At 33.1% G+C, this 18,870-nt stretch overlaps 2 protein-coding genes across 5 annotated transcripts; one reads left to right on the top strand and one right to left on the bottom strand.

The window, feature by feature from the left end:
* Window positions 1–285: 285 nt before the first annotated feature.
* LOC138304659 (carbohydrate sulfotransferase 4-like) lies at window positions 286–5,477 on the top strand. Of its 4 annotated transcripts, none has more exons than XM_069244846.1 (4): window positions 286–600; window positions 1,139–1,195; window positions 2,397–2,589; window positions 3,366–5,477. In XM_069244846.1, the coding sequence occupies exons 1-4, from the start codon at window positions 531–533 to the stop codon at window positions 4,171–4,173; spliced, it is 1,128 nt and encodes a 375-aa protein (XP_069100947.1). In that variant the 5' UTR covers window positions 286–530; the 3' UTR covers window positions 4,174–5,477. The 4 variants fall into 4 exon arrangements, with proteins under 4 accessions (XP_069100947.1, XP_069100946.1, XP_069100950.1 ...); XM_069244845.1 differs by having other exon boundaries at window positions 286–627; XM_069244849.1 differs by lacking the exon at window positions 1,139–1,195 and having other exon boundaries at window positions 287–600.
* A 2,596-nt stretch (window positions 5,478–8,073) lies between these two features.
* Window positions 8,074–12,660, bottom strand: LOC138304660 (carbohydrate sulfotransferase 4-like). Its single transcript, XM_069244850.1, has 3 exons — window positions 11,479–12,660; window positions 10,999–11,194; window positions 8,074–10,236 (listed from the first exon to the last, which is right to left on the bottom strand). The coding sequence occupies exons 2-3, from the start codon at window positions 11,142–11,144 to the stop codon at window positions 9,426–9,428; spliced, it is 957 nt and encodes a 318-aa protein (XP_069100951.1). The 5' UTR covers window positions 11,145–11,194; window positions 11,479–12,660; the 3' UTR covers window positions 8,074–9,425.
* Window positions 12,661–18,870: the final 6,210 nt, after the last annotated feature.

The following is an 18,870-nucleotide window of genomic DNA, read 5'->3' as shown; positions in this document are numbered from 1 at the left end:
ACAATAAGGAAAACATGGAGTATGATTTGAAGTAAATGCTTTACAATGGTTTTAACAATTTAACTCAATTTGTTAAACATTACAGAGCTGCAGACACAAGAGCGTCAAACCTATTTCAATATTTAAACTGAACTATAGGTCAACCGATCAACAAAATCTATATTTAGTTTGTATTTAGTGACTGTTTAAATTATCGTGTGACATGCCCATAATAATTAAGCACTGGAGTATGTTTCGCAATTTAAAAAATCCTGACCCATTTTCCCATTAAACTGTCATAATGGTATACGTTTATGTTAAAAAGTTTAGTCTGACTACTGTCTTTAGAAACACAACTTTAAGGAGAGAATGTGTATACGCTATAGCATGTTATTCGATATGAGTCTGTTAGTTGATTGACTGTACAATCATGATCAGAATGCATACATGGCAACAGCATTTTTTGAAATGAAACACAACTAAGACTTCAAATCGACGCAGTTTCTTCTAAAACCGACATAGGCTGACGATTTATCCTCACGGAAGCAGCCATGCGAGCTCGACATGCATACTTATTCATCCTTATCACGGGGATACTTCTTGTGCTACTCCGATATATAGGTACATATATACCAGTGTTTGGTAAAGGTAAGGAAAATATAATATCTAATAATGTTAGGTATAGGTATGGTTAATAAGTTCAGGTTTTATTGACTTAGAGTCTACAGACTCATCAGTTGGATATACGTTATGCAGTTACATTGTACATGTATCTTTACATAACATACAAATGGCGTTTTAGAACAAATTGAAATCAGTTTTTAACATCAGTTCAACATGCAATAAGGACAACTACATTAAAAGTTAGGTACGCTTAGTATTAGTTTTTCCTCGGATTAAAAGAAAGCCTGTCGGAAAATACTAGTCAGCGAATTAGAAGGAAATTAAGTCAGTCCTATTGCATAATTACGTATATTTAAGGTCGTCCAATTTCTTTACTACAATCTCTAAATGTATTTGTTTTCCAATTCATTTATTTGTTTAAATATAACTAGTTGCCGTAGGTATATTTGTTTTAATTGGCCATGTTCAAATTACGTTTGTTGTCTGTTGCTATGTTTTTTAATTGCTTAGAGTTGAGTATTTTCTTTTGATACAGAATTCCATACGAAGACTATAATGCCTAGCCCAGTCAAAGTAACTCGGTTCCGGTCTGGTAAATAATGTAGTATTTAAATTATAAAAGAAAAAAACCAATTGACAGAATTATGCCTTATCACAATATAACACAAATAGCAAGCATTGTGACGTGATAGTAGTATACAGTTGTTGACAGGAGTTGAGGGCAATAAATGATTTGTTGGACCTGAAGACAAACTGTTGCCCGATGCAGAAGGCCGAGGGCAACAGTGTGTGTGTTGGTCCAGCAAATCATATGTTGCCCGAAAAACCAAACGATAACTGTTTTGTTATACCCATGGACTCAAAACAATGCATTTAATTGACGTCATGAATTGTAGTTGTGACGTCACTCCGGTCCAACAGCACATTTTAACATTCGATTTTAACAGTTCTTTTGGCCGCTTTTGAACTTGACCTGATATTGACCTGAACAAATCTTCATGTGAATTCAGCTCAAATTCTTCACCTGAATTTAGGTAAATTTCAGGTCGATTTCAGGTCAATTTCACATGAAATTGACCTGAAAAATTCTTTATGTGCAATTCAGGTCAATTTCAGATCAATTTCATATGAATTTCAGGTCAATTTCAGGCCAATTTCAGGTCAAGGTTTTGACCTGGAATGACGTTTTTGCACTTTTCAGGTAGATTTGACCTGTAACATTTCACCTGAAATTAATTTGAAATTGACCTGAACATTCAAACAGTGTATTTCTACATACATTAGACATGATAAATATATGCTGAGTTCTAGGAAGTACCATCAATTAACTATTTTAAATACATGCTATCACACATCGTTATTTATCTTAACAATATATGTAAATATTACCTTACCGCCTGACAAGCCAAATAGGCTTTCTATTGAAGTTGGACTGGTGAGATACTCGTGAGATTGGGAATACCTGAATTGGCAACAGTATACGATCACGTGACTTCCGGATGTGACAAAATGGCTGCCTTCGCTGGATATTCTGATGTTGAAATTCATTAAAATTGTAGATTGTTATAATAATATGATTTAGAATCCTAAATATTTGTGTTCATTTTTTCGTGTAATTTTATGAAACTCGTTTTGTGAAGGCTCGCCAAGGCTCGGAAAAATAAAGATAAATCTTTTGGATTGAGTGCTCATTTAATTTTTATTTTAATTTGTTTTGAGTTGTACAGTTTTATAATTTGTTTCAGCTTTTGTATTTTTTTTTCAAAATCCTTATTTGTTTAATCCTGGTGAAGTTTCAGACAGTACTTCAGCTCCTGTTCCTATCCTGATCGTTAGTTACATGAGAAGTGGATCAACATTCACGTCTGACGTCATCGCCAGCTATCCGTCATCGTACTATATATTCGAACCTCTGATATATGTTATTCCTAAAATTAAACATAAATACCCAATACAGTTGATCAACGGAACAACAATTCTACCAGAGTAAGTATTTTGTAAACACAATTGTATCAAAACGTCCTAAGTATTATAGCAATACATGTTTTAAACTTAAATATTGTCGAAATGCATTAAAAAGTATCTCATTGTGTAATACATGCATCATCTTTTTGTTAGATTTTACGTTTGATTTGAGTACTATATTGATATATCCATTATAAACATCTGTTTCCCGAAAATCAGTAAGCCATAAAACCACATACTTGTACCATTCAAAATTATCATATTTTTTAACGTTTGCTGACATATTATACGTGAAGCAGTCAATCGCACAATTGCGACATTGATGTTACGGAAGGATTTGTGAATCTTCGTACTTAACTTCTTTGTACTTGAATCACTTTATTTTTTGATTTGCTTATTACAGAGTTATATGATTATGTGATTGTGATGCCATATATTTGCGAGCATAACGTCATACTTTTCGAAGAAAACGACGTGAACACGAACTGTGTCACACAATAATGACATCGCAATCGATATACCCGCAAGGGAGCTAACTCTGTAATGTGGAAAGTCGGAATAATCAACCCTAGAATGAAAATAACACATTAACATTATATATAAGACTTAATAAATAACTTATTTCTAGAAATAAAATTTCAGTGATTATTAATGAAAACGCATGCATGTGTTAGTAGGATTTCGCTTTAATTCATTGCACGGATTTTAAAATTACATTTTCAAGCATTTTTATATCATACCCAGATGAACTTGAACAATACTAAAAATTTTATCTTCATCTTCATTTTATATTTTAGAGCAGACGATGAGGCCGCCATTTTGTCCGACATTTTGTTCTATTGGCTTACCTGTCAATATGGCGGACTAGACTTGGAATATGTTCTCACTATTTCCACTACACATTCTACAACTCGTTTTAAGATGTGTTTGGAAACGAAACAGAACAACACTGAACCAGCGTTACAAACGTGTCTAAAGATTCTACAGAAACAATGTGAATCCAGTACCATCCGTGTGATAAAAACAATCCGTGTTAGAATGAAACGTACAGTCCAAAGTTTGCTAGAACGGATTCCTGGATTAAAAGTGATTCATTTATTTCGTGACCAAAGACCGCGGCTTCTTTCAGCAGAAAGGACACCGACAATGTTATTTCATAGTTTGCAAACTACAGCGAAGAGTGAATGTTCGAATGCTTTGGATGATATCGTCATTCATCAGGAACTCGAACGGACATATCCTGGTCAGCTAGCAACTATATTATATGAAAGATTAGCAGAAAATCCACCGGTGGTTTTCAACCATATCTTTAATTTTCTTCAGTTACCATTTACAAGAAAATCGCTGGAATATATTCAATATATCACATCATCAGCAACCGAGGTCCAATGCAACTTTTGCACGAAAAAGAAAAATTCTACTAAGACAGCACATGCGTGGAGAACTAAGAAATCCTCAGATTTCGAGAAGATAAAAATGATACAGAGAGAATGCAAGGAAACTCAAAACGCTCTTGGTTATTTACCATTAAATAGCATAACTGAAATGAGGAATACTTCAGTCAAATTAAGAATGGCAACTCCCTTCACTGCCGATGCTTTATAAATGCTGTTTTAATTGTGATTTATTCTCAATATCAATTATAGCCCGTGGCAAATGATCTGGAGAAAAATCGTTGAAATTGGAAGAATTGATTGTATTGTATTCTTAACAATCGTTGAAAAAAATCGATTGATACACCAAGTGTATTTTATGTAACCACGTGACTGATTATAGAGGTACTACCAAAGGTATATAGGTGAAACAGGGGGTCAATTACAGTGACCTTTGTAGATGACTTTTTAACCCCACCTTATAACCTAAAATTGTATTAATTGAACGATATCCATCAAACTTTCTATTTCTATCCTATCTATTTTCATTTCATTTTGACAGTTTTTATTTGTATTAATATTTTGCAGTCAAATTGATTTAATAACATTATTTGTAACACACTGAAACAGTCGTTGAGTGTAAAAACTTCGATTGTAGAAATTGGCCTACGAACCTTCTGACGAAAGCTTCCTTTTGGGCCTAAACAGTGTAAACATCTATGGTTTAGTTAATATTCCCGTTTATACGTTTACAAGGTTCATGTTTAGAAAACAAATCTGTCTTCGTTGTTATTGCTGGGTCTATAATTTTCGAAAGGCTTTTGATTATGAAATAGGTGTACGGGATAATTTCTTATAAACAATGAAATCGTTATAAGTTAGTAAGTTCATGTGTTTTGTTTAGCGGAAAATTGACAGATTTCTTGTCAAATGAGGTCGGTTTATTACAAAGGAAAATCTCTACTTTTCCCCTGTTTATTCATGATTTTGAAAACTGTTTTATTAAAGTCCAAAGTTACGACTTTAGAGAACTGAGCCTCTTTCTCCTATTGTATGAAGATAATTTAGTGTTGTTTTCATAATCATTATTTAAGGTCTTACTCTACCATTGGGGAAATGAACGTGAATTCAGATAAAGACAACATTCGTAATTCTTCAGACGGACGGTATATACATGTAATCAAGGATAACGAAAGATGGACATATGACGGTGTTAAAGGAACATGAACCTATAGTCAAACTTTATAACCTAAAGGTTCCTTGCATATCAAATCATTGAACTCGTTTAATAAATTTCATATTGCATAGCTACTTATGTAAGATCCTCTATAACTATGCTCGGTTTGTTAATTTATCTGTTGTTACAGGCAAACATGTTATTGAACTTGTTTAATAAATTTCATATTACATAGCTACGCATGTAAGATCCTCTATACCTTTGTTTGATTTGATGATTTACCCGTTGTTACAGACAAAAATGCTCAAACTGACTTGAATAAAAGCGTTCTGATGATTTCATAACGTTCCATGTCCATCCGTCGTTTTTTTATATATATATATATATATTATCTTATACTTTATCTACTTTAAGTTTCTCTAACTGATTACAATTGTATTATCACTGCCTATTCTATCACACATATATGAAAGGATCACTGCCTGTGATGGAATTTGGCAAATAATTGAACTAGAATTTATTTATATATAAATCTCAACAGTATCAAAAATTAAAAATACTCCATATTTTGGACGATGCTTATTTTCTGAAGGTCAACATCGTTAACAGCTAGTGTTGTATATTTTCAACTTTCTTTATTAAGTCCCCTTACAAAGTACAGTATATAGAGAAAATCATTTACAACATTCAACAAATACAACATATAAGAAGGACAACTTATATATTTTCATGAGTTGTAATTGTCATACTCATGAATCAAGTTTTTAATTTGTTATTTACCACCAAAAGTTGCCAACATTTTGAGAAATATAATACTTACCATGCACAGGTCTTCATTTTACAAATTTATATAATTGCTCAAAATGAAATATAGCAGTGCTGCCAAAAATAATTACATTTAATATTTACGGCGCAATGAAATGAGTACGAATGATCAGACCAACAAGTTAAGCTGTGGTTTACAATTTCATTTAAATTTTTTACATCGATATTACGAATTATTAAAGATGCTCCACCGCTGACAAATGGTATTTTTTCACTATCAAAAACAGGAGCAGACGATTTGGTATTTTTCTTCAGTTACAAAAGTTACTTACTTTACACCATTACCAACATTGAAAAGTTTGAGCTTCTAATTTTACTTCAAGTTAAAAATATGAAAAATAATTAATTGCATCCCGAAAAAATTCCACAGCACTATATCCTATATGGAATGATGTACTGATTGCGCATGCACCAACGGCAAAATAAATTATTTTATATTATTTTTGTGTTAATTAGACATATATAAACACGATAATACACCAATTATTGTTAAAATAATGAATATCATTTATGCTACATCGATATTACGAATTATTAAGTGACTTCTTCAGATTTGTTTTCGTCTAAACATACATAAAGCATTAAAACCAGAACTGTTTCAGTGAAGAAATTCTGTGTAGTTGCAAAAGCTTATAGTTTGTCCGTGCCTTTGAATGATTTTCATTGTTAATTTCATCATTCCTTTTTTTCTATGGATTACTGAAGAAAAAACAATATGTCAAAATGTTCGCCCAGTTATGGCACATATAACAAATATAACATAGAAGGTCAACATAAAGAATTACTGATGAAGAAGAAACATGTTTAACTTATATATATTTGTTCTCAGTGGCGACCAGATGTAATACTCAAGTCAATCTGAGTGGCGGCCAGATGTAAAACACAAGTCAATCTGATTAAAATACAGACCCTTACTTACAACATCTTATTAGGGTCACGTTCTGAAACCTGAAACACCTGTATTATTTCTTCCCACATAATTGAGAACAAAAGTACCGTTTTAAATATTTTAATTTACATACCATGTATATCTGTTCGCAAAAGGTTTTTTTACGGTAAATATTTATGATGGTTTAAATAAATTACATCGTCTTTTAATTATTCTTCTCTCATTGAATCGTTGACAAATATCGAAAGGTTAACAAAATTTGTACAGAATATATTTTTCTGGTTTCATTTTCAAAACAATAATCTATATGACTTAAATTTGTTATCACTTGCATGCCGTCCACTCGGATGGTACGTTCATGAAGGATACCCATCTTGCTGTGGCCAAATGTCCTTGATTGTAAAACTATGACCAGTCTTCAAGACACTACAATGAATCCGTAATCTTAAATGATGTTGAGATGCATCAATCATGTACAATTTTGTTTCCTTATTTCAGAGTTATCTTCCCTTATGTGTATATATTAAGAGTGACGTCATGTGTTTGTGAGCATAACATCAGAATTTTGCACTGAAAACGTTCTCAAAATAATCAGCGAGGGAGGTAACCTTGTAATGTACAAAGACAGAATAAGATCAATTTAGACTGAATTAAACGTATTATAAACCATCCATTGAATATAACATATTTTTATGCAAGCTTTTGAATTTCACATGAAAAATTAACGCCCGATTTTCGTCGATACACAACTGTAAGTATGTAAGTGTCAATGTCTTGGTTCACTGCTCATGACCTTGCTAAGATTGATTTTAAATTCCCGTCGCGACAAATGACTGATTTTAACAAATACCTACTAAAATCCACGCCCTTAAGGTTTGTGTTATCAGACGACGAATTATGAATGATTGAGTGAACTCTATATAATGTTAACAATCATATACCCTGAGATTACTATGTATGAAATTTCGTTTAAAATTTCTAAAATAGCGTCTATTCAAAATTCGAAAAAAATCTAACGAGAGTTCAGATAAACATGATAAATTACCGTCGTGCGTTGGGGAATTTGTTATTCCCATAACTTTATTATTAACTTCTCGTCATATTCAGGGAACTAATCACCACCTATTTCACAATAAAATATATCGCCCGATAGAGAGCAAATATTCAGCTTTGTAAGACTTTAGTTTATAAAAAAAATTAAACCTAACTGTTACAAATGCAATTTAAAAGAAAATGCGCTATAAAATGTAGTCCAAAGTTGAAAGCAAATCAGAATCAAGAGTGATTTGAAATGGCCAATTAGAGTTGATGTAGGTGTGTACACACTCCAAAAAAGATAACCAACTGCCAAATAAAATCTATCAAATGATTTTACATTGTTAAGCATGCGTAGTTATGGGATAAACTGGTTTTTACATTACTTGACAGTTTAAGCAGAAGTTATAATGTAACTTCTGCTTCGTTGAATGAAATTTTCTAAAACACCAACTTCAAAGCAATGATACAATAATTAAACGTACTTATGACTCATGAGGAATGGATGTGTGCGTTCTGTGTTTTATCCTCTAAACATCTAACTATAATATGGAAAGATCTGTTACTTATGTCAGGAGAAACTTCACTTTGTATCCGACACATGACTATTTCGCTGTGATGTAACCGCCATCTTGAAGTTTTAACTCCATATCGGGAACTCGAAAGTGGTAATGACTTCAATGTTTTAAGTTTTGATTAATATTTATTACGTGAGCTGTGTTAACACACAAACTGAAAAAATATGTAAAACTATATTCCGTCTTTGCATATGAAGAGTTACCTCCCTTGCGGGTAGGTATCCATTGTGACGTCATTATTTCATTACTTCATAAGACGGATAATGCTATATGGTATCATGAGTGATTTTGTAAGAAAGAACCATTTCAAATGGTATGGTATAATAAAATGATGTATTATCTAAATAAGTTGTTGATTATGTAATACAAATACAAATTTCAATCCATTAATAATCACGAAAAGCTCGAGTCTGCCATCTTTGATCCAAGTGGTACGCTTCTTAAAACGAACCATTTGTACCGGTACAATTATGCTGGAACGGCGCATTCCATTTGCGATACAGCAGGTTCGTACCGATACAACTGGAACGAATATGCAAATGGAATGCACGGAATAGCTAAGGACAATAAGACGTACATTTGTAAGACACTAAATTGACCGAAAATCAAGGAAAAGAATTTTGTTCCGTAGTTTTCTAGTTGTTCGGTATGGTGTCTACATAATGTGATATTACTAATATTCGCTTGGGTTTTTATTTTGCTAAATTCTTGGAATCATTCAAATTCGCGAAAATTGATACCTTGTGAAACAATATCATGATTTTACATATGACAGTCTGTCATATGAGTGACGATTTCAAAGACTATAAATATCAGTCGTTCAAAATGCCCTCGCAAAAAATAACCAAATCAGTAATCACAAAAGTTTACACTCGCAGAATTTAACTATACAGTAGAACCTCAATGAGTGGGTATTTGTCATTTTCATTGTCAATTTTGGTAATAGCGATTTTCCAGGGATATCTCGTTCTGAAAATAGCCTATAACGCATCAAGAGTGAAGGGAGTAGTCATTCTTAGATTAACTGAAGTATTTCTCATTTCCGTTGTGCTGTTTAACGGTAAATAACCTAGAGCGTTTTGGGTTTCCTTGCATTCCTTCTGGATCATTTTTATCTTCTCGAAGTCTAAGGATTTCTTAGTTCTCCACGCATGTGCTGTCTTAGTAGAATTCTTCTTTTTCGTACAAAAACTACATGGAACTGCGGTTGCTGATGATGTGATGTTCTTAATATATTCAAATGATTTTCTTGTAAAAGATAATTGAAGAAATGTAAAAATACGTTTGGAAACCACTAAAGGATTTTCTGCTAATCTTTCATACAAAACAGTTGCTAGTTGGCCAGGATATGTCCGTTCAAGTTCCTGATGAATGACGATATCATCCAAAGCATTCGAACATTCACTCTTCGCCGTAGTTTGCAAACTATGAAATAACATTGTCGGTGTCCTTTCTGCTGAAAGAAGCCGCGGTCTTTGGTCACGAAATAAATGAATCACTTTTAATCCAGGAATCCGTTTCAGTATATTTTCAACAGTAGTTCTCATTCGAAGACGAATTGTTTTAACCACACGTAGGTTAATAGTTTCACACTGAATTTGTAATATTCTTACACACTTCTGTAATACTGTTTCATTATTAAGACTGTGGTTTGTTTTCAAACACAGATGAAACTTTTTTGTAGAATGAGTGATTGGAAGATTGAGTAAAATGTCCGAATCTAGTCCGCCATAATTACAAGTTAGCCAGGAAAATAAAAGTTCCGACATTAAGTTAGCCTCTTCGTCTGGTCTGAAAAGAAAAGTATGTTCAGATAGATCAATTTCGATAGATCTAGAGAGGAAATTAAGATATTGTTACATGTATTAGCTATGACATTGATAGATATCAATACAACGAATAGCCGTAACTGTTTCATTGTTTTCTTTTTCATTTAAATATTCTATTTTCCCATACCACAGAATGTTTGAAGCATTGTAGGCCTTACATAAAAATGGTGTTTTTTTATTTCTTATTTATTAAAGATGCTCTACCGACGACTGAGCAAAAACGATACTCATCATTTGAACAGTAATTGGTGTTTAATCGTGTATATATACATTTCTAATTACCACAGAAACAAATAAACCCCCCTCCCCCTTTTAATGCTTACGCAATTAGTAATTCATTTCATATAGGACATAGTGCCACGGATTTTTTCTGGATTAGAAGATCAAAATTTTCGGTGTACAGTAAGTAACTTTTGTAATGGAATAAAATTATTAATTCGTCTACTCCTGTTTTTGATAGAGAAAAAATAACGTTTGTCAGCGGAGGAACATCTTTAAATTTAGATAGAGAAGATACAGCAAGAAGCGCACATACTATACAAATAAGTCACGTTATCTATGAAATCCTTCCATTTATAGGTACAATACGATATATTTCAAATGCTATAACTTTTTTCTTGAAATAAAACCAAAAGATTAAATTAATTCATTTTCAAACAAACAAACAAAACAGTTCTTTAAAACACTTCCTGTACTTTTAGAATTGCGGTGTCATAGAACTTACAATGGTATGATCACTGTTCCGTTTATTAATACTATCGGAGCTTTTTTTCTTATTTTACGTATGGCGCGTGAGAATGGCTCGAATATGAAGTGCGATGACGGGTGACTGGCGATGACGTCAGAGATGAAAGTTGATCCACTTCTCATGTAACTAAGAATCAGAACAGGAACGGGAGGACTTGTTTTGTTTTCTGAAACTTGATATAAATAATGATTATATAAAAATCATGTATATATTATATTCAGTCTACATAAGACGAATTAAAGAACCATAAAATAATATTTTGTATCCCCAATCATTTGTCCGACACATCTTAAACATTGCTGCATGGATTTAATTAACATTTACAAGAATATTCATCATGAGTTGTATACACGCCCCTTATTTTTTCGAATCGTCTACCAACTTGGCTACCACTTCTTAGCATCTGATCGGTCAAAAATTATAAAAACAAATTAATATGATTTAAAAATACATTACCAAAACTAAGCCTTTTTAGATTGATTGGTGTTAAAACTACTCTCGGTGGATATTGCTCTGTAACAAACAAACAAAAAAAGGTCAAAAATGTCTATTGTACTGTAAATAAACCAAAGTGAGACTCACGTAATATATATTATACATGGCGAAGATAATCTTATCTTAATCCTGGGACTGTATGTTATGGAGATAAGCCGAAAAATGTACAATATGTGGGAGAGAGAACTGTATCGATGCCCGCCAGAGCCGAGAGATCTGTTCTCTCTCCCGCATATTGTATAGTTTGAGGCTTATCTCTAGCTTAAAACATAGCAAGCCTTTGTGTTAATAAAGTACACCTTTATTTCTAATATAAGCCAGTTTTTTGCCATTGTCTATGAGCTCAGGTAACTCTACCAATGTGCATTCAACCATTACAAATCCAATATAGACAATGGCAACCTAGAATTACGTTTGCCTGTGTTATATGTGATGAATAACATTCATGAACAGAATGCATGAAGCATGCCTTTGGGTTGGACAACTATCTGTTAATTCATTTTCACCGTGTCCACCAACAGTGATGGAGGGATATTACTTTCTTAAGCGATAAAATAATGTGGTTTTAGTGACGTTTATTACTAAAAGGACATTGCCTTCCAATGTCTAATGTGGTAAAGAAATGGCACATGAAACTAGACTTGCAATTTAGGCGTTTGTTTGAAAGCGTCTTGCTAAAATGAGCACATATTACAGTGATTTCCAGGCCAGTTAAAAACAGTCGGCGCCCCAAGAACTTTCATTGAATTCAGAGGATTTAAAATTTCGACCTCTCTTGGGATTTATTTATACCATGTGCAATTTCATTCAACAAGCCAATGGGATTCAGGTGAAATTCTGAAATATTGTTGAAACAATATCAAAATAAGTGTAAAACTACAGTGTAGATGATTTGGAAATTTAAAATAAAAAAGTATTGTACAAAAACAACAAGGGTTTATATAGCGGAAATTGGAGTTAACTCTGTAGATAAGTGTTAAATAGTGAACTCAATCTGGGATATATACAGAAATTCTGTGGATGTATTTAATTTCGCATCAAGGATTACATTCTTTTTATATTCACTGTGTGGGAATTTTTCGTATTTCGGATAAAAAAATAATGGAATATTCCGGCAGGTTGTGTGTTGTGTGTTAACATAATTATGGGATTATGCCCGGAGACATATACTCACCCGTATTGTGTATCTCTCCCCTATGCTACCTTTTACTGTCTTATAAGTGACTGTCTTATATTAGAGTCACATATAAGACAGTAAAAGGTAACACATAGGACAGTTACAGGTTATGATAATCCGGGAGTTAAAGTACCGAAACAACAATAGATGACATCACAATTATGTTTTAAACGGTTGATATTGTATATAAAATGTGTTATTTGGCCTTGAGATCCAGTTTCCTTCCTGGAGCTCAAGGCTTGTTTCCCTTTCAATCTGAATAAGATTGCCGTGGAATATTCTATGCAACCACTGAGATGGCAGCCACCTTCAAAAGTCGTGCACGAGTAAATATATATTCGAATAACGAATAAGTGTCTAAAGTTACTTTACCACCTAAAAGTAAAGTTAGACAGTTATTCGTTATTCGAATAACGAATATTAGACAGTTATTCGAATAACGAATAACTGCCCAACTTTACTTTTAGTATAAATTACAAATATCTACGGTATTGGTATCAGATTTAATGTCCAAATTTTAATATATATTCAGAATGAGAGTAAACATGGGAATGGACATGGGAAAATCTAAATGATTTAATTTGTCCGTTGAAAAATATGTCATCATCGCCTCGAAAAGTCTCTTATCAATTAACCGCAAATTGCTTCATCACGATCGCCAATTCTCACAGTCACCGGAGCGTAACTCTTGACTAGTTCAAAGTTCAAGTTCAAATATTTTATTTAAATCTCACCCTCAATTAAAAACCTATTACATAATAAAATGGAGTGGGCATTCTATACAGAATTATGAAAGACTGTAAAATACATATATATTTATACAAACATAAAGATATGAGAACAAAAACCTTAAAAATAATACGAATCAGTTATTATAAAATAAGTTTCGGCGCCTATCTAATATTTGCTAGGAGGTTTTGGCACTATAACAACACAAATCACTATATTAAATAAAAACATGTTTTGTTCGTATCACAAGGAGTAAGAAAATCAAAATTTATCCTGCTAGCCTTTAAGAACATGTCATTTCTAACATCCTGATATAACGGACAGTTTAACAAAACATGGAACTCATCTTTTTGATCATGGTAGTTAAAGCATGTTCTATAATTTAAATCTAAGTTTTCATAACGACCAGTTTCTATTCGAATTGGAGCCACTCCACATCTGAATTTGGCTAGGGTACCACGTGCTTTTGTTGACATAATTTTAGATAAATAAACCTCAGTGCAAAAAATACTCTTATTAAGTTTTTGTAAGTTCTCAGTTTACTTCCGACATGGCCTGTTGCAAACAAGGAGTTGTTTAATAGTAAATTTGAAGATGCTCCACCGCCGACAGACCATAAATAATATTCATCATTTGAACAATAATTGGTGTTTTATCGTGTATATATAGTCTAATTAACACAAAAAAATAATATAAAATAATTTATTTCGCATTTGGTGTATGCGCAATCAGTACTTCGTTCCATATAGGATATAGTGGCATGGAATTTTTTCGGGATGCAATTAATTATTTTTCATATTTTAACTTTAAATAAACTTAGAAGCACAAACTTTTCAATGGTGGTAATAGTGAAAAGTAAATAACTTTTGTAACTGAAACAAAATACTTAATTGTCTGCTCCTGTTTTTGATAGTGAAACAATACCATTTGTCAGCGGTGGAGCATCTTTAAAGAATCAATAATACTATCAAGATTCTTTTTAAAAAAAACATTGGTCTTGCACTGCTACAAATGTAAAGGTATGACATTCCGATAACATGTCTAAGGCGGTAACTGCAGAAGACCGAAACGTTCTTTAAACCGGAAATCCAAGTTACGACATCTTGGCCCGCTTATAGATAAAGACCACGAGACAATTTTCTAATTATCCTTAAGAGCAATTAACCGGAAAATCTACCGGGGCAGAGAAACACAAACACAATTAAATCTATCACAGAGGGTAATCCAATAAAATTTCTGTTACTTTCTCGAAATAGTTTTGCTTACATTTACGTGTACTTATTCTAGAAGGTTTATATTTGTTCGATAGCAAAAATACTAATTCTTTCTACTCCTGGTTTTCATAGATAAAAATTACAATTCGTCGGTAGTGTACATGATTGTAGCATCTTTAACAATACTAGATACTTTTTCCTTGCCCTGTCCGTACAATACAGTGGTACATGTTATAGACTTGCATTTAAATTCCCAAACACCTGCACGTTTAGCTAAGTAAGCGAGCAGCAAGAGTGTCGCAGTAATCAGGATGATAAAGAACGAATATTGGAGTCGCATGGCTGTCGTGTTTCTGAGAATGACTGTTAGCTCGTTGCTTGTCGCTGCACTGGAATATCGAAAAGGCAATATATCATCATGCATGGTAGTTTGCGTGAGCTACAACAGAAACTAAGTTTAAAGTGTTCGTGTCTTTCGTCTCTCCCTACCCCGTTTTTTTTCATAATAATCATTAATCATATGTACAAAATATGGCTAATCTGTAGTTGTATATTACAGAGTTATCTGTCCTTGCGTATAGGTATTGCGTAACGTCAACCTTTTCAGAGAAAAAGACGTGCATTTGGCTCATAAAATAATGACGTCACAATGAAAACCTCCCCATAAGGGAGGTAATTCTGTAATATACAAAGACGGAATTAGTATTCCTCTAAAACAATAAATAAATGTATGTTTATTATAAATGTTTTACCTTGCATTCAATGTTTACATCGACATTGAAATACGTCCGGCAGTTTTATAGTCGTTGAATGACTCAAAGTTTATAAGAAAGACGTGTTTTGGTAGAATTGTGTCATTTTAAGTTACTACCATCATTTTATAACATTCATTCTTACTTATTTAATAGTTGTTAAGTATCGACAATATAATCATGTACAACATGTATTCTTACCTTTTTCACCAGATTCACAGACCTTTGTTCCTGAAGAATGCCTACTATACGCGTTCTTGGTTTGCTTGCTTACAAAGCCATCGTCCATCTTCAATGAAACAACCTAAACCTAAATCTTGTGGTAGTCCCAATTTCACCTTCACGTTATGGGTGACAGCGTTTAACTGCCTAACTATATACATATCCTTTATCTCGTCAACACCCTCCGTTATACTCAAACAAATGATGTCCACCCGTCGATACGCAACACTGGTTATGTATAGTGTGGATCTTTTTGATGACTAACCATTCGGACACTCCACCATGTGGAGATTTAATATTTCCATCTATACACAATAACGTTTGCCATAGACCTACCCTGAAGGTAGGGTGTAATGTAACTTTTATATCCATCACATACGACAAGGTATGCCTGGTTGAGTGGGCTATATATATTTACGTATCACTACACATCGTATACCCTACGGTCAACAGGTATGGAAACGCTGTTGAAGGATATGGATATAAACTGCGCGTCTCTTTACCTTCGTCAGCTTAAGCAGAGAGAATGATTACGGATGTTTTTGTTTTGTGCCCCGTTACCAACTAATTAAATGGTCATATCAACTATACTTTCATGAATGAAAGTCCTGAGTTACAGCACAGGGATCAGAGAATTAGTTACAGATTATATAATCATAGACCCACCAGAGTGTCCAAAGACCATTTTTAGACGTTTTAGAGGTCTAGATTAAAAACGATGAATAACATACTCTACATGGAACTATACATACGAGAAGGGTAGCACGCTGACACACTCCAAATGTTTAACCCGCCTACTAGTTATAGTTACTACCATTGCAACTGATGTTGATATAACGAACATTACTCTAGCCTCTAAAAAGTCTCTCTTCTCGGGACGTTGTACATCTATATATGGATTTCGCCGTTTCTATTCAAACATATACGAAGAGAGACTTTTTATAGCCGGCCAATGAGATTGCAGCGTAGATGATTTTTCAATAGGCTAGAGTAAAGTTGGTCATAATGGGGCTTAAATCGTCTTAATGACGGCACTATTTATAGATATGTAGGATGATTTTTGAAACGAAAATTATCGCTCTTTGCAATGGTAGTAACCATTTTTACGAAAATGTGCTAGAAATGTGTTTTTACAGCCGCTTAAGTTAGGTGGGTTAAAAATTTGGGTCATGTTAAAATATCTGTACAAAAAATGCAGTTTACACTAGTAAAAAAAAATAAATAAAAACATTCCTTATATTTACATTTCGAACGACCATTTCATTTAAATTTAGTGTTCCGGTGAAATAAACCTTCGTTTTTTTCAACGTTAAACGATTGATGGAACAGCTGAGTAGTTGATGAAATCGCGAAACAGCTGGCTCCAATATGGCGGGAACATGTGTCAAGTTCCGGGAGTAAATAAAATATAGTTCCACAATAATGTTATCGTTTTAATCCATTTATTCCATATGTTTTCATTGTTTTTATTTTTGATACTAACACAATGCATTCAAACTGATGTTGATATCGAACCTTTGTAATGGCATATATTTTGGACTAACCGGATGCGCATTCACATGAGAGCGAAAGTCAGTGTTTTGGTTTGTGTTCTTGCGCAGCAGCCCGTCTGCGTTTATGCAAGTGTAAACGATTATCCGGTTAGTAAGGTTATATAGGAAAGTGAAAACGAAAATGTAAATATACCGTCATATATTTCACTTTGCCTTGGTTAGTTTATATAGTAGAAGTGACAAGTGAATGTAAATATAGGACAACTAACGTGTTGACAGCCAGTACTTTGGAGGATTATACTAAATTCAAGGGTAAGCGGTTGAATGAGAGCTACCTAAATCACAGCCACGGTGCCAGTTTCTTCCACTCTTTTATAATAACATAGAGGCATTTATGTTATATAGTCTATCTCAGAATAGTTTTTTGTTCAAGATCACAAGTAAATCTCAGGTAAATCAATTCACCTGGTAGATGATCAACAAATCAATAACTGTTAATCATGCAAAACTGCTGCAGAATGGTGTATGAAACAGTGGCATACTTCAGAAAAAAATCATACTTGTCATAAAATTTGAAATGTACGTTAAATTATCAATTTTGTATTTATAGACTTAACTGTCTTAGTCTATACATTTTTGTGTTATTTTTTAGCTTTATAAGTGTAAATATTTAATAGAAATACTATACTAGATCATTCGATTTCTCATCATTTTCTTACAATTTCTGACTTATTTAAGTTTTCAGATTTAGATTAATATAGAATTTTTAAAACATCTAGCTGCTCTAAAATTGTCATATACGAGCCATCAAACATAATAGTATTGGCGACATTATTTCTAATTTTTAGGTGTTAACGACACCATTTCATAAAAAAAATATATATTAAGGGCGCAGCCCTTCTTATCCGAAGGGCACGAAGTGCGAAGCACTTCTAAGGTAACGCATACATTAAAATATAAGAAAAAACACAATCTTTCAAAACTCAATCCTACACACTGACAAATTCAGTTTGCGGCAGCCATTTTTACCCACTGTAAAAAATTCCATCAGCGTGAATGCGATGCTTTGAAGTCAGCTCAATATATAATCAAGCGGTTCAAACGCTTTTATGATCCGACGAACGTAATCTTCGACCGGTAAAAGCTCACTGCAATTGCTCTTTATTTGCAAGCGTTCAAGTTATAGACCACATTCCAATATAATCAGCTGACCCAAAACGGAGCATCTGTTATAATGGAAATAAAAAATTCTTCTTTCTCTTATGTAGATTTCCTTCTCAAATGGGGGTTTGGGGACAAGAATAGAGTGAGATATATGAATAAAAAATAAACAGAAAATTCGGCTCCGTTATTTCCATAAATTGAACTTTTTTAACATTGCATAATTAATGGTTACTGAAACATATGGCTGCGCCTTCAGTCATAAATTATATCTTGATATGGTGATATATACGTGATGCAAAAATTAAACAGTGATTAATAACAATATGTGACATACAGTAAATATAACATTCAACGTGTGTTGACATCGGAAATATGCATAAACCACGCTTGATTGTGTTAATGATATCAGATGTTATTTTGAAATTGTGTTAGAGTGTTTGAAGAAACGGAGAGATTTATAACACAAATAATATTTGCAACAGTTACATGGATATGTCCGGGGTACGGTGCACTCATTCACGTATTTAGATTGTCGTCATTGGTGACACAGCATACCATCTTCTACCTTGAAACGAACAATATTCTTCCATTTAAATAATAGA

The sequence above is a fragment of the Argopecten irradians genome, chromosome 12 (genome assembly GCF_041381155.1).
Source record: "Argopecten irradians isolate NY chromosome 12, Ai_NY, whole genome shotgun sequence".
Classification (NCBI taxonomy): Eukaryota; Metazoa; Mollusca; class Bivalvia; order Pectinida; family Pectinidae; genus Argopecten; species Argopecten irradians.
This window is presented reverse-complemented; position numbering and strand designations above follow the sequence as displayed.

Coding starts and splice junctions, on each gene's coding strand:
- LOC138304659 (XM_069244845.1), top strand. CDS start 531: ATGCGAGCTCGACATGCATACTTATTCATCCTTATCACGGGGATACTT. Junction 628..1,138: donor TATACCAGTGTTTGGTAAAG/GTAAGGAAAATA, acceptor CTTTTGATACAG/AATTCCATACGAAGACTATA. Junction 1,196..2,396: donor AGTAACTCGGTTCCGGTCTG/GTAAATAATGTA, acceptor ATCCTGGTGAAG/TTTCAGACAGTACTTCAGCT.
- LOC138304660 (XM_069244850.1), bottom strand. CDS start 11,144: ATGAGAAGTGGATCAACTTTCATCTCTGACGTCATCGCCAGTCACCCG. Junction 10,237..10,998: donor GGAACAGTGATCATACCATT/GTAAGTTCTATG, acceptor TTTTCTTTTCAG/ACCAGACGAAGAGGCTAACT.